General features: G+C 39.8%; 1 protein-coding gene across 3 annotated transcripts in view; it reads right to left on the reverse strand.

Annotated features, from left to right (window-relative positions):
• The window catches only part of LOC134225491 (neprilysin-2), a 115277-nt gene that overhangs the window by 87143 nt on the left and 10742 nt on the right, over positions 1-17392 (reverse strand). For all 3 annotated transcript variants that reach the window (XM_062705603.1, XM_062705604.1, XM_062705605.1), the window contains exon 2: positions 14068-14419. In XM_062705603.1, coding sequence (XP_062561587.1) covers positions 14068-14099 — 32 coding nt within the window. In that variant the 5' untranslated portion in view covers positions 14100-14419. The remainder of the gene's footprint in view (positions 1-14067; positions 14420-17392) is intronic.

Raw genomic sequence — 17392 nt, forward strand, 5'->3', positions numbered from 1 at the left:
GGGCATTCCAATTTAGAACTTTCACACAATTATTTAGATCCATTAAAACGGAGTCCGATAACAATTTTTTGTGTGTACTTTATACCAACCTGAAAAGCTTCTGGTATGGTATTTGCTTTGAACATTGCATCAATCATGTGATGCAATTGTTCAGTTAAAAAATCAAAATCGGAAGTAGTCATGCTACCTGAATCGGCAACATGACCATTATTTTCCGTTGGGACATGGGTATAAACCTCATTTTGAGAAGAAAAAAATTTTGTCTACCAGCAGCGATATTTGCATACGTAGGTACATTCGAAAAATTGGAATTTACTGAAGTGCTTGCTACCCGTTGACGAGCGGCAAAATTTGTTTGTGAATTGTGGTGGGTATGAATTGCTCGACCGGTAACTGGTTTCGAAATTTGAGCGTTTGAAAAATTTCTACCCGTCGAATCTGGGATCCGATTGGAATTTCCCGTCATCAATTTTGCACGGGAATTCAAAACTTTTTTGCGTGAAGGGCATTCCCAGAAATTGGATTTATGATTGCCCCCACAATTTGCGCATTTAAATTTATTGGAATCTTCTCTCACAGGACATGCGTCCTTGGCGTGAGAGGTTCCACCACAAATCATGCATTTAGCATCCATGTGACAATGTTTGGTTCCATGACCCCACTTTTGGCACTTACGGCACTGGGTGGGGTTTTGAAATTTCCCCAGGCCTGTGGAAATGTTCCCATGTAACACGGACATGGGACATAATACAGGCCTTTTCCAACTTTTCATATTATTTAGTTCACTTTTGTTAAAATGAACTAAATAAAATTCTTGAGAAATGCCCTCTGGGAAGTACCAGAGTGGGATTTCTTTTTCATCTTAATTACTTGGACTGGTGAAAATCCAAGTAATTGAGAAATTTCAATTTTAATCTCATCCAGTGATTTATCATCACTGGGGAGACCTTTCAAGACGACTTTGAATAATCGCTCAGTTTTGTCGTCGTATGTGAAGAATTTATGACGCTTCTCAGTTAAATACTGAAGAAGACGTTTGCGATCGTCAAAGGATCCCGGCAAAACGCGGCAGTCACCCTTCCTAGCAATCTGAAATGAAACCTTGATCCCCTGAAGGTTACTCAAAATCTCATTCCGGAAGCCAGAAAACTCGGCAACAGATACCACAATTGGCGGAATCCTTTGCTTTTTCGCATGAATCGAATCACCTGGGCTAGAGGTATATTCGATTTGCTCAATTTCATCATTAATCAAATCGAACTGATTCTCAGTTCGATTGGAGAAGAATTATTTATGATATTAGAGTTAGAAGGAATATCTGAATTCTCCAGCTTCCTTCTATTTTTTCCGCGCTTTGGCAGGACGGTCTTGAAACCTTGTTTCTTTGAAGGAAGTGGAGAATTCAGAGACTCCCCCTTCCTCTTGTTTTTATTAATGCTCATTGCTGAGCGTGGAGACGTGACCTTCTAAGAGGTTTTTCCCAGAACGGTGTCCCTGCAGGATTACCACCGCTTGTCGGAATTTTACTTCCGCAAACGGGTCCAACGTAAAACGAAGGCACGGGTCCTTGCAAAGATCGTAACGGGATCAGTGGGTACAAATAGCGCTAAGAAGCACCGTTGAAATTAAAATAGCTTCGGGTAGTATTAAAAACTTCCTTCCGCAAAGAGAGAAAGAACCGCACAGCACGAAAGCACGATGCGGTCTGAGCTTTGTCTAGAAATCATTGATTTCTATTTGAATCATTCAATTGAATTACTCGTTTGGGCTCATTCTATGTTCGATTGCCATGGAATTTTTAGAGAAGAACCATCATATTCTCTATTTTTTGTTACATGAGGGAGGGATCCTGGGTCAGGTGCGTTCAAAAACGGGCCAGTTTTTAAAAATATTTGATAAATGAGCGGACGTGTCCAAACAGTTAATTCAAAAGTGCTCAATCATTATTGACCAGTATCAAAAGCCAGTTCTGGTAAAATTGGATCATCAGAACCCGGTTCCGGATGTTCCGGGAACCTTCTTCCCTATGTAGGGTAATGGCCATTTTTCAATGGTTGACACCCAATCTTGTGACACATCAAACTTCATGATTCTGGAAGATAAGCTCAACAGATGAATATTTGAAAGTTTCTGGATACATGGGCCACGTTCTAAAGTATTTCACGGAAGAGGACATATTTCGACTAGTTCCGAAACTCATCTTGTGACTAATGAAACTTCACAATTTTGAAAGACAAGACCAATAGATGATCTTTTGCGAGCTTTTTCTTTTGGAAGCATTGTTCACGCCCGGGAATTCGAACATTCGGTTCCCTCGAAAAAGAGGAGGAATTTCGATTAGCTCCGGCATATCAAAAATCATGTTTTTGAAGTCAACCTCGTATTTGTTTTTGCTATATTTTTGTTCGGATTTTCCCGGCTGTTATTTGTACCGAGGAGAAAAACATGCGAAATCTGTGTTGGTCTGAAAAAATTGAAATTCACCCTTGTTTTATTTTTACGTTGGTATACGTACCTCGTAAAAAAAAACCTGTGAAAAACCATCGAAGCAATAAAAAGCATGAACAAATTTTCAAAGTTTTTCGAATGGAAAAAAAATATTGATAAGTGAAAAGTTTCTTAGTCCATTTGACTAAAAACTTACCCAACAAACTTTGGAAGCTGATAAACAGATTATTACATTGAAAATATAATTCTTCAGCTAAGAAACTAGCTTATTAGCTTAAATTTTTTGTAGGGTAGTAACTGGGTATTGTCAAAGCATGTTCGATGAGTAGAAGCCGGAAATCAATGTTTGGTGGCATTTTGGATTTCAAGATGGCCTACTTTCGGAATCTATTCACCTATCAGTGCTATTTTTTATCTCTCTTATACGTTTTTTTGGCATATTGAAAACACGAGAAAGGCATCAATACCGATAGGTGGAAGAATCAGACATTTTCTTATTTATATTAGTCCAATCAGCACTGAAATCACCATGATAACAAAGAAGCAATATATTGAGATTTACAACAATCGAAATAAACCCTGGAGGGGAAGGAAAAATGTGTGTGATCAGAACAGATTTTTTCTGACTTCTACTCTAAAAATCGAACACAAGGGCGGAATCCTATGTATACGGGAGAGCGTGCCGTTAGACAGGGATGCTTACCATCTTCAATTTTGTAAGTTTTTTTATGAACAAATAAAACTAATCTAATTGAAAAATCTCATGAATTGCATGAAATTCATAATGCTTAATCACAAAAATAGAGGTGATAATTTTCAAAGTTGGCATTTTAAAACACAATCACTGGCATTAACATATTTGGAATGTTATTGTGCAGTTGCTGATCCAATTCTGTAGGCACACATTTTATAAATTCAGAGCACTTGTTTTCCGCTGAATCACTATACAAACCGCAATCCGATATAAAGAGAATTACCGCAACAAACCTCAACATCGGTCACTTCGGGTTTATCATGCAGGAAAAACTTGCGCTGACAGCTACAGTCACGGATTGCATAACCAATCGCAGGAATTCACCTGCTTTGCCGTTTCTTCTCTTGCCGTTCGGCTATTGGTTGCGATCGCCTTCGTCATAAGAGATCGACAGCGTTGAAGACATTACTAATTCTCGGTCTATTTGGGATCAAGCGAGACACGCATGGAACTTTCATCATGCGGGAGATAATGGTCAAATACGAAACCTTTAGATATTGTTCTTCTGAATTGGGTAAAACAGATGAGCCAGCCTCAGGCTGGAAGTCTCTTTAATGAAGATAAAAACAAAGTTTATAAAACTTAAAGAAATGCAAAATCAATTAATGAAAAACGATAGTCCTTAATCGTGCATGTCAGGGCAAACTTGTGTCATGATCATTTTTCGTTCTATTGGCATTTATCTCAACAATTGATTTGTGATTTTGACTGTTCTCCCCTAATGATGACATGGGCGTATCACACTATACTGCAGTATGTATCGAATGCCTCACAGTTCGAACGATGGACTCGATTGCGACCACACTTTTATCATCACCGGTTGGAACCGGTTCCATGATCGATCAACACTGGTTAGAAGCAGAGCCAATGTAATTGATTAATGGTATAATCTACTCCATAGTGGAAAAAATACAAAACGGATACTGCTGAAAGAATTCAGAATTCATTCATTTTATACTTTAGAATTTATGCACTTTAATCTTACCCTAATTTCAAAACAGAGTGTTACAAAACACTCTTGGTCAAAATGACCGACACAGAGACTTCTATATGTGGCCAGACACCTCGACAACTTCACGAACGATCCCCTTTCTTTGCTCAGTGGAGACAGCGGGTGTAGCTTGATTGTGGATTGCAGGCATCTTCCCACAAAACGTAGATTGATATATCATTTGCATGACATTTTTAAAATTTAATTTAATTAATTTTTTTTTGCTTTTCCACATGCCAAATTTGGTTCCATTTGCTGGATTAGTTTTAGAGTTGCGTTGCGATGTAACGGAGTATTTCGTAGATTGCATACTAATGGCAGTAATGTATATTCTTTATTAGTTTATTAGATTAGTTTTAGAGTTATGTATACATTTGGGTTTCATTTGTTTAGGAGCCCCGCCTCTTCCAGAGGAGGTAGGAGTGTCGAACCACTTTAGAGACATTTCTTATTTTCAAAAACTTCCATATGCCAAATTTGGGTAGACTTTCTTGGTTAGTTCCCAAATAATGCAGACATTTCTGTTTAATTAGTATGGATGTCCCCTCCTTTCAGAGGAATTCTAGAATTTCTAGAATTAAATAAATACATGAACAAAAATAAAATAAAAATCTTGCCTTCAAATACATCCACATGCTAAATTTAGTTCCAATTGCTTGACTAGTTCTCGGATTGTGCATAAATTTCTGTATCATGTGTATAGGAACCATCCCCCATCATTCCAGAAAAAGGAGAGGTCTCGAACTTCCACATAAACATTTACTGCCTTCAAAAACTTCCACATTCCAAATTTGGTTCCATTAGCTTGATTAGTTCTTAAGTTATGTAGAAATATGTCTTTCAATGTCATTTTAGTGTAACAAAGTATAACGCAATTAGGGGGGTCCCGTAGCGTAGTTGGCTACACGTTCACCTTACAAGCGAATGGTCATGGGTTCGATTCCCAGCCCCTACACCAAACCCTCGTCAGTCGCCGGATCCACAGCTCATACGGAGGCGTTTTGGGGAACGCGCCTCACCGTCACGGCTGCCTAACGACGACTGGCAACTTGTTCTTCTCGGGGGCATTTCTCCAACGTTACCCGAATAAATGGCAACCAAACAATGCAACGATCATTGGATACACGACATGGACAAACAAACACAATGGACTCACGATGAGATGGACTAGCAACGACAACAATAATGGAAATGGAAATCTAAAAAAAGATTCTGTGTGGATTCTGTACAGCAGAATACCACAGTAGATCTCGGCACAGTAGCGGTTAAGAACACAGAGTGCCGCCTACCAAATAAATATATGAATAAAAAAAATAAAAAAAAATAGACTGAAAAAGTATAACGCAAGATTGACCTCCGCTTTTTCCTAAAACGCATTAAGTAAATTGTGAACATATGATTATGATTCTAACACTATGATACTTTTAGGGTGAAGCTAGAGTAAACGCGATAGTGCAATTTGACATTTCATTGATAATAATTGTTATTTTTTCACGTGAGTCGCGTCACGTCGCAAAGCACGTCGCGTTTACTCTGGCAGGAACCTTATGCTCAGGTAAGCTAAAAATATTTTCAACTAAGAATAATAATCAATCTAAAAATGTCTACCCTCAGCATGGTGTTCCTATGTAGCATTTTGTCGCTGGGCTGAGGATGGTTCTAATTGAATAAAATGGAAATGGAAATGTTTTATTTTTATTTTTTAATGCTCTTTATTGATTATTTTGTGGAAATTTTTAAATTTTTTTTGGAAAAAAAATATGTTGTATAATTTTTTTGGATTGTTTATTGCAAATTTTGATTTAATTATGGATATTTTGTATTGTTTTTCCGTGGAACATTTTGATTTTTTTTCGGAAAAAGTCTTCTTTTATAATTGCAATTTTTGCTTTTTAAGGTCACTTCTGACGGAATCCAAGTTTCAAAGTGCTCGCGTTTTCGGGCGCACACCACTCGACACGGAAGCAACGGACAACTGTCATTTTTATCGTTTCACGCATGCCAATTTCTCTTAATCGGGATATTATGCTGTTCTTTAGTATCATGTCACATAATCCTGAAGGGCTATACAATAAAAATTTGTTGACACTTTGGAGGACCAGATTCTTTGAGTACTCGATTTTTCTAAACTGATTCTAAATTAAGAGAGGCCTTGAAATCCTACCCAACAAAGCGTGGATAACTCTATGAAGGATGCAGGTTTGTCAATATGGTATGCTGCGCATATACTCCATACCTAAAGAAAATTAGAAAACAACAGGACCAGTACAAATTTGACAGGTAGTGGTTCTATTTCGTTTCCTAATTTTCATCAAGTGGGAAAGAGATAGCGAAGATTCATGAAATGCCTTATTGGAGCAGAAGGGTATGGAGGAGTTGCGCGACCACCCTATCGCGAGCATCTGTGATTCCTCATGAAGTCTCAATATCTATAATGTGCTTGAGCATGAACAAAGTGAAATGTGAAATCTCGGATTGCGAAATAACAGAAACGTTTTGAACCGAAAAAAATAGCTTACCAAGCAATTATGGGAATTGAGCTCTGACAGTACAAAGAACTAGATAGCGACTAGCTGGAGCTGGAATGAGCAGCCTAGTTTAGTTAAGGAGCTGAACTGGATGTAGCATAAGGTCGGAAAGATGAAGTGCCTCTCTATATCTCAACCAAGTGGACAGAGTTCATAACAACCAGCGTACTTACGTGCGACATAAGCTTAGTCTCGACGTTTCTAGCAATAATAATACATGATTTTTGCAACAACATTTAAAGGAACATTATCAAAAATGTTGGGAACACAGACTAAGTTCTAAACACAATCGTGAGTCCCGGAAATCCAGCTCAGTTTCGCTTGATTGTCTGTACATTTCGTAGTTGGCCGAGAAACAACAAATATGCACTGCTCACCAATTTAATAAGCTTCTTGGGATAAGAAAACTATTGTCATTGTACATGCGTTGGAGTTTCATCAATTCAAGACCAATAACGATGTCGCCCATGTCCTCACAGTTAATTTAGGATTTCGAGTGGAAAATTGGTTCGACACACGTTGCTTCAAGAGTCTGGGGAATCTTCTGCCTCTCCGTGAGCGCCACGGATTCTTCAAATTCGTTTATTTGATAGGCTTAGGCGTATATAACACTTAACGAAGTCGAGACTCTTTATGATATTTACAAATTATATCATCATTATCAACATTTAGTAACGAAAAGGGACCAGATGAAAGGTTAATCTATAGGAAGTCGCCTTGGTAAGCAACTAATTAAATCAAGACAAAATTTTCAAAACGACTTATCTGCTTTTGTAAACAAAGATTCAAACGACGATTTGACGAATCTGATAGCTCTCCCACGCAAACCAACACCATCAACAGGTAGCGGAAACCTTCGCCTACCTATTGGTGGTGTTGGTTTGCGTGGGAGAACTATCAGATTCGTCAAATCGTCGATTGAATCTTTGTTTACAAAAGCAGATAAGTCGTTTTGAAAATTTTGTCTTGAATTATTTTATACGAAGCTATGTCATAGTAATTTATTAATCCGCACATAGCAGCACAAAGCATTCCAATTATCGCGCGATCCTTCTTCGATAGAAAACACGAGTAAACTGAACTGAACACCTAGATCCTCGCAGATATGAAACACATTCAATGGCGAACTTTCTGTAATGTGTTTCGATCCCAAAGTATTGCTTGCTTTGCATACAGTCATATAAAAAGGCGATTTTTGAGAGAGTGCAAATATAAATTCACGACAACACTTCAAGGAACCGAGATTTTCGCGACTGGAAGAGTAGATCCTCGACAAATCCGCGAAATTCGCGAAAAACCCGTAAATCGCGATATCCGCGACTGTTGTAACAGCCCTGATTCGATCTACAGAACTAGCATTGGACAATTTAATAAACACACCCAAGCCACACTTACCTTAGATGAAAAATGATTACAGATTGATGATAAAAAAAAAACCAGATTAATCCACCTAGCGGTGACGATTCAATCGTTTGGTTTCGCCTTAGTGTGATACACATCATAAACAATTGTCTACATGACGGCCCTAGCAGCACAATTCAGATCGATTTGGTTGCAGTGGCTCCAGTGTGACTGAATTTGGTCGCATATGAGTCACAGTGACTGATATGGCACAAGTCTGCTTCTTGCACACATACACACGGCAGACATTTGTTCAGCTCGACGAGCTGAGTCGATTGGTATACAACAGCATGGGTCTCCGAGACTTCTATAAAAAAGTTCGATTTTGGAGTGAAATGATAGCCTTTCGGTACAACTTTGTTGTACGAGAAAGGCAAAAATGTAGGGAAACTGTACCGGTTTTGGCCATGTTCCTAATTTGGTAAATTTTGCGAATAACTCCAAAAAGAAAGCAATTCGCAAGGGTTTTATTTATTCCAACAAGAGATATATCCCTCACGCTTCAACGCTGCTTTCAACTGATCGATTATTTTGGAAAAATATGTATTTTGCAGGGTTGGCCAAATTAGGCACTAAGTTGGCCAAAACCGGCGCACTTCCCCTATCAATAAAACAAAGAGAAAGTCGCAAAAAGTAGACTGTGAACTGAAGATTGACCTGAAAGCTGATATATCAAAGTAGTTCTCTGAGTATCTGTAATTAGAACCCGAACTATGGTAATTGACTGGTAGCTTTTCTAGATGTGGCTGGGCTCGTAAACTTTCGTCGAGTTCCTTATTTTCGTGTTTCCATGCTAAAATATTCAAAATTACTCAATTAGATATTTACAGCATTTATCTTTTCGATTGAATCGTTTTTTCTATCATATGTATGTAAATAAACAACGTGAATTGGTTGCTGAGATACATGTCAGCGTTGGAATCAGAAGCGTCGGAAGCAGTTGCTGTCAGAATTATTTATAGCAGCTATTATGACTAGCGTGGAAAGCTGGATATCCGATCCAGATTTTTTTTATTTTCCTGGGCATAACAGTATGGTGTTACCCTAAACTTGCCTTAGAAACATCGCAGTTAATGACTGTGGAAATGCTAAATGAAGTTGTGAGAATGTAATGTAATGCCAATAAGAACTAGAAGAAGACTTTCGTCACTACATGCGTAGTAGGTAATTATTGCAATGAATATTAAATAAAATATGATAAAGTTAAATAAAACATAATTAGTTAAATGTTGTTTCAAGTTGCTTATAACAAGTTTCTTTATTGTATTTAATATCATTTTTTGCTAAAAATATGTTAATTTACTGACGGAGACAAGACATGCTATTAAAGCAAACGAACCAGCTGCTTATACTGAGAATTAATTCAAATTTTCACAAATTTACATATTGCCACTGTCATTATTTTATTTTGTGCTGGCCATGAGGCAAATTCTGCTTTCATTCTCTCCGCGTGTCTTTAAATAACAACCACTGTGTTCAAAATGCTATAGACAGTAGTCTGAAAGGATGAATAGTTTGTTCAACCAACATGCATACAATTACTGTTTCAATAATGTGACCTAATTGAAAACTGTCTCCAGGGAAAATTTAATTGATAGAACTAACCCAACAAACATTTTCAGCTGAATAAGCCAGTTTTTCAGCAGAAAAAGGTTATTTTTGGCTTAATAAGCGGTTTCATCGACTCCAGTGTTTGTTGGGAAGCGAATCGGACTAATAATCATCAACAAGTACATAATAAAAAGAGGCTGAAGAAAAGACAACGTAAGCCACACATCACGAGTCTGTATCGGTGGTGACGAAACACTGGTGACCGCGGATAACGATACCAGCAGCGAAATTCGGAGATGCATCGTGGCTGGAAGCTGTACATACTTTAGACTCCGCTAGGAGCGTCTCGAATCGAGTTCGCCGTCGTATCAAACTGACTAGGTAGTCCTTTGCGGACACGAGACCTGTACGATGCTCGTGGAGAACCAACGCGCACTTTTAGTTTTAGTTTTAGAAACCCACCATGTGTGGGGCCCTCACGTAACCCGGTCGGACAGTAACCCGGTGAAAATGGTTCTGAACAACGATCCGACGGGCACAACGATTTTCTGACTGCGAAATTGGTGACGATTCTGTTTTTTTGCACTTACATACAAGTTTGATAAATTTGTTATCATGGCTTGTTATAATTCAAAACAGTTTTTGCCTTTCTTTTATCGTTGTTCGTTATCTATTGAGAGCGATTTCTGCAAACCCTGCACACGGGCCATTCGCCCCAAATAAGCAGCCAAATTTGGATATACCATCCAGAAGTGGGTATCTAAAATCAGAAATACCATTATTAACTGCTTATTACAGGAAGTAGAAAATGATCTGCGAGGGAAAAAACGTAGCTAGCTCAATAGCTTAAGTTATTGGTTTAGGCTAGACCGATACGAGGTAAGCTCGTCGTTTCTTAATTAGTTGTCAGAATCGTCGGTGCGACATCCGACTTGTTCGTGTCGGTAGATCAGTTTCCGTATCAGTTTCGTCGGAAAACCATGTTCTAGCATAATTTACCATAATTCATATCGTTTCCAGTGACCAGATTGATTGTACACCACAGCAGTTCTCAACCGTTTACTTCAGAGGTACCCCTTCGTGTTTTTGTATTCATTGAGGTATTCCTATTTTAATAAGCGTAACTCATAAGATTATGTTGAAAGAGTGCTTTCGAACCTTTTGAGCATCTTGAGATGACGTTTCTGAACCTTTTGAAAGTAAGCTAGACGTCTTGAAAGAAGAATTCCCACCCACTCGAAATGGGCTTCTGATCCTTTTGAAAAGAGGCTTCCGAGCCACTTGTGATGGTTGGCTAAATGGATTCCGAGCCCCTCGAACGGAGAATTCTGAGCCTCTTAAATGGGGGCTTCCGAACCTCATGAAAAAGGGTCTTTCCAGCCTCTTGAAATGAGGCTTTGGGCATCTTGAAATGACATTTCTGAGCCTTTTCTGTAGTAGGCTCCTAAGCTTCTCGAAGGAAGAATTCCGAGCTCCTCCAAAAGAAGTTTTCGAGCCACTTGAAGGGGGGCTTCCGAGCCTCTTGAAAGTGAGCTTCTGAGCCTCTTGAAAGGGGGCTTCCGACCCTTTCAAAAAGAGGTTTCCGAACCACTTGAAAGGGGGCTGATAAAAAGAAGAATTCCGAGTCCCTTCGAAAGGTGGTTTCCGAGCCTGATGAAAGTGGTCTTTCCAGCTTCTTGAGGCATTAACCAACTTAAAATGACTTTGCTGAGCCTTTTGAAAATAGGTTTTTAAACTTCTTGAATGAAGAATTCCAAGCCCCTTGCTTGGGTTTCCGAGCCACTTGAAAGTGGGCTTCCGAGGCTCTTGAAAGGGGGCTTCCGGGTCTTTTGAAAGAGGGCTTCAAACCATCTGAAAAAAAGGCTTTTGACCCTCCTAAAAAAGGGGCGTCTGAGCTTCTTGAATGAGGGCTTCCTATCTGTCTTGAAAGGGGGCTTACGAACCACTTCAAAGAGGGCTTACTGAAAGAAGAATTCCAGAGGGCTTACTGAGAGAAGAAGTTCTCTAAAGGAGGTTTCCGAGCCTCTTAAAAATGTGCTTCCGAGCCGCATGAAAGGAGGCATCGAGCAACTTAAAATGACGTTGCTGAGCCTTCAACTTGAAAGGAGGTTTCCGATACTCTTAAAAGGAGGCTTTCGAGCCTCATGAAAGAGGGCTGGCTGAAAGAAGAATTCTGAGCCCCTCGAATGGAGGTTTCCGAGTCTCTTGAAGAAGTCTTGGAAGGGGCTGTTGAAGTCGAAGAAGGCTTCCAACAGATTTTTTTTGGAAAAAAAAGCCTTCGTCCTAACCTTTAAATTTAATATTTCAATTATTTTGCTTGGAAGAAGACTTGAAGAAGAGTGAAAAAAGCCTTAGTTAAGAAGTATGTTCTTAACATATTTCATAATTTTGTATCGATTAATTTGATTGTTTTTGATGATTTTTTTGATCTTTTGTCCCTGTTGTTTAAAATAAATAAAAAAAGAAATTCGGAAATAGCTTGTGAGTCGTCGATTAAAATCGACCCACCCCACCACTAATGCACTATTCTGAATCCTTGAATCTTAAATCGATTGAATGGCTTACGATTGATTAACTCATACATTTAATTCGACATAATTGTAATTGTACATGTTGTACATATGCATAATCAAGTTTCAGACATAGTAATTAATTTCCACTCCGGGTGGCTTAATACCCGGCATATAGGCAATTAACTTTGAATGTACTGATAATTGTATTTACAGTGTGAAGACAGGGAGATTTGTATAATGAACGCCCAAATTTGGTCTGAACAATCTTCGCCTCTCCAAACACCCATAGCATGTTGAAACCGTATTTCAGAAAACCCCCTGCCAATAATAGAACAAAACCTTTTGAAACCGTCATTACTTAAGAATGACGTAGAAGAAGAGAAGAAAACCATGACGGCAAATTAGGATATTAAGATATTCGTTGAACTCTATCAATAGCAATGATTTATTATATGTTAACCCCGGCATTAAAATAACCATTCCGAACTCTCGAATAACCAGTTTATTCCGTTGTTGAAGAAGCTGTGCAGATGTTCGACAGCAACCATCATCGCTCCTAACATTATTTGATAGGAGACCTTTTTGTGTGGTTTCCGATAGACCGGTTTGGAGTTTGTTGACCAATAAGGTTAAGTCATTATCTGAATGCAATATTTCGTCTTTCTTTGGATCCAATTCTTGAAACGAATTGGAATATGATTGACACATACATTCTTGAGTTGAAGAATTTCCCAACGAAAACCCTAAATTAATAACCGATAGTAATCACATAATAGCGAATCTTGATTTGTTTGGTTTCCACCTTTATTGCACCCTAGTGGGTAAATGTATGCAATTTGCCGCTTCTTGATTATGGCTTTGTGCATTAAGAGAACGCATCGTTTTATCACTGTATCGCTCAATTAAATCTTAAATGCATTCTTTTGTTCCGTCTTCGATGAAGCTGAAAGATAGATGCGTATTGAAATCGTATGCTTCCAAAAAGTGTGTCACTCTAATTAGTATTTTGTTGTTGCAATTATTAATTTTTTCTCTAAAAATCGACGGATGTTCATGGTAGGCTATAAAGTTTTGGTAAGATTTTTTAAAACACAATTTGACCGTTAATTGAATAGAAAATTTTTCAGAGCTTTTTAGTGGAATTTGCTTGGCATAAGACAAGTTAGTACTACTCATTTAATTACAGCACATGATGTGTTTCTGTGTTTCTTTGTATCTGCAAGTGGACTTTTATTCTCTAATCGTTATAGGCATTTCAGACAAATTTTGGCGAGATACGGGCTACGCTGCCAAGCTAAGGTGAACACCTGTAAAACCAGCTAATGCAGTTTTTATCGGAATCTCAGCCCATCAAGCGCACAATGCACACTCATGCGGATACGAAACTTATCAAATTTGTTATAGACGATCCCACAAACTATGTACGAACAACATCATGCAGCAGCATCCGGAACGATCATTTCAGACACAACGCTTTCATATGGTATTGGGTTTAACGTACATTAGAAACTGGTTTAGTTCCAACTTAGGTAGTTGTTCATGCTAAATTGGTTCAAAACAAGTAATTAAACCATCAACTGTGGAGCTACCTGGTAGGATCGTTGGGAAAAACGCTGAATCGTACAGGCTGGGATCATACTGTACGAGTGTGTGGACCTACTGAATCACTTCCACGTCCATAACATTTCGCTGGTCGATCTTCTCTACCATCGCAGCACCTTATCACAGAACACAGTTTACATTTGCCAATTACCTCCCATATGAATATGAATAAATAAATAGCTATATGAATATGGATGCGATTAAAATGAACCAGAAGCGCTCGGGCCGGCGCAAAGCCAGGTCAAGCCACGCTAAGCTGGTTGACTGAGATATACGTACTTGATTACGGTTTGCATTGTTGTGCTGGTCATATCGGCGGCACGGGAAAAGAGAAACCCACCACCAGCGCTGCTTCTGCTGGTTACCGACGTATTGCTTTACTGGTTACTTAACACTTTACTGATTCACTCACTAAAAACTCCTGGGTTTGTTTTCTTCTCCGATGCGCTTTTGAATGGGTAATTTTCAGTAGCTCTAACAATGCTAATTTCCAACCATCCAATCTATTCCACACTTCACTATACGCCGACTGCGGCCGGCGGCTTCCTTCTCTCCCAAACACGCGGAACCGAAATCGATTTAGCAAGCCTCCCTTCCTGTTTCCCTATGCTGTCATCATCAAATGAGTTTCCTGCGAACAAAAAGTCAATCATTTGAGCACTCCTCAATAATTCATACTAATTTATTCCGTAGTCTGCGGTGGTTTCAAAACAACACACTCTTACTATCAATTTCACGCACTTCGTCTTTGCCAATGTTCAGGTCCGTCTTTGGGCGCTCGCGAGGATGGCAGAGAAAGTATAGCACACATGCGATACTGGTAGTTATTACAGCGGTTCTCAAATGTTGACTGATGCCCTTTTTAGACAACTAAATGAAATTTGATGAGCCAAGAAATGTAAAGTAAATGTATTATTGCTAAATTTGGCTTTGAAAATGGTCGGCTGTCCTTGGTTTGTTTGAACAACTAACTTTTCTCGATAGATATTTCGGTTATCAATACATCAAAAGTGAAACAACATAAATTAGTACAGTATAAAATGTATTGACCATTTTCTGAATAATCTATGTGTATGAAACAGAAAAACCCTTCTCCATAATTCAAACCAGTTTAAAAAAAAAAAAAACTTTGGTTGTTTGTAAATCTTTTCCTTGCCATTCAAATCGTTTTGAACTAAAATTAGGGTGAAATGGTCCAACTCATAAATTCAACCATAAAAGCATATGAAGCTTGATTGGTAGAGCATTTCTGTTCGAATACTTACTCAGTGTTTGATAGTGAGATCTAAGTGTGTCATGTTGTTACGGAGAAAAAGAAACATTTGAAAAGCTTCGTGAAAATAACGCGCAGAGGTAAATTGGAACGAACGTCTTAATTAGTCTTAGACAGAACGATGTATTGGTAACATCCCAGCAGGTGCATTGACCCGAGATATTTAACTCATTACTTTTACAAGCTACTACAGACCTTTTCGGTTCTTCAGAACGTCCTGAACATCAACCCAGTACTGAACAATACATCCGTGCATTGCTGAACATCCCAGTAGGTCCATTGATCCGATAGGATTTCACCCATTACTTTTACAAGCTACTACAGACCTGTTCGGTTCTCCAGGACGTTTTGGAGTTCCGAACATGCAATCTAGCCGATTAACCAAGCCATAAATGATGTATCTGTTCAGCGCTCAATATCCCAGCAGGTCCATTGAACATATAGGATTTTACTCAATACTTTTACCAGCAACTATAGACTTTTTTGGTTCTTCAAAACGTCCTGGAGTTCAGAAAATGCGACCTACCCGATCAACCAAGTCCTAAATTATATATCCGTGCATCACCAAACATCCCAGCAGTTCCATCGAGCTAGTGGGATTTCACTAATTTCTTTTACAAGCTACATTCGATCCTCCATGAGTCTGTATGAGCTCAGATTATTTGACGTAACCAATGATCCAACTTATGATCACGCTGATACTCTTCCCTCCCTCTTCATACGGGAGCTTGGCAGAAGGAAGGTCGTGCGATTTATATCATCACAAATATTACCCTCCGCCCGCTTTCAAATCCTCTTCTATAAAACATTCTTCATGTCTGTCGTATCCTAACGGAACAATCAAATCTATACTCTCGCCTCTAATTCTATCATGAACATTCGACGTACATGATTGAAAGATGATATTAGCATTTCCATATCATTATGAATGATGTTAGATGTGATATCCCAATAGGTCCATTCAACTTATATGACTTCAATCATGGCACGGCAAATGCTGGGTAAAGCGTACCATTGGTACTTTGCGTACCTGAAGGAATAAAATAGACCCCATCTCGCGGTCCTTAGCCTCTTACCCAGCAACTCCTATCCCTACCTCCCCGCGGTGCTGGCCGGGATACGAGCAATCTTAGGGAAGATCGGGTAACCAACCCCGGTGGGAACTTTGGTCGTATGGGAAGGGGTTGCTCCTCTTCGGAGATGCATATCTTATTAAGCGTCTGTTCTCCATGTCAGGATCGGCTCATAACAGCGTCTGTTCTCCATGTTAGGGGCAGCTGATCATCGTCCGAGTGCCAGCGAGGGACTCTAAGTGAAACTGTGCACCATGGTCCACCGGAAATAAGGAGGAATGGTCCTCCGGAAATTTAGGGGGTTTGGTGTCAGGCCCTGCAAGCCAGCCAAAAAACTCACGCAACGAACAATCAACAAGAGAGTACGGACCGGAACCATCGGCGAAGACCACTGCGACGAAAAGGGACTAGCGATTGGAAACTCGGTTCGTGGAACTGCAAATCTCTCAACTTCATCGGGAGCACACGCATACTCGCCGATGTGCTCAAGGACCGTGGATTCGGCATCGTAGCGCTGCAGGAGGTTTGTTGGAAGGGATCAATGGTGCGAACGTTTAGAGATAATCATCTACCAGAGCTGCGGCAACACACACGAGCTGGGAACAGCTTTCATAGTGATGGGCGACATGCAAAGGCGCGTGATCGGGTGGTGGCCGATCAATGAAAGAATGTGCAGGTTGAGGATCAAAGGCCGGTTCTACAACTTCAGCATAATCAACTTCAGCATAATTAACATCCATAGCCCACACTCTGGAAGCACTGATGATGATAAGGACGCGTTCTACGCGCAGCGCAGTGAGTACGACAGCTGCCCAAGCCACGACGTCAAAATCACCATAGGAGATTTGAACGCTCAGGTTGGCCAAGAGGAGGAGTTTAGACCAACTATTGGGAAGTTCAGCGCACACCGGCTGACGAACGAAAACGGCCTACGACTAATTGATTTCGCTGCCTCGAAGAATATGGCCATTCGCAGCACCTACTTCCAACACAGCCTCCCGTATCGGTACACCTGGAGATCACCACTGCAGACAGAATCACAAATCGACCACGATCTGATTGATGGACGGCACTTCTCCGACATTATCGACGTCAGGACATATCGTGGCGCTAACATCGACTCTGACCACTATCTGGTGATGGTTAAACTGCGCCCAAAATTATCCGTCATCAACAATGTTCGGTACCGACGACCGCCGCGGTACGACCTAGAGCGACTGAAGCAACCTGATGTCGCCACCGCATACGCGCAGCATCT

This window comes from Armigeres subalbatus, chromosome 3 (assembly GCF_024139115.2).
Source record: "Armigeres subalbatus isolate Guangzhou_Male chromosome 3, GZ_Asu_2, whole genome shotgun sequence".
In the NCBI taxonomy this organism is placed as follows: Eukaryota; Metazoa; Arthropoda; class Insecta; order Diptera; family Culicidae; genus Armigeres; species Armigeres subalbatus.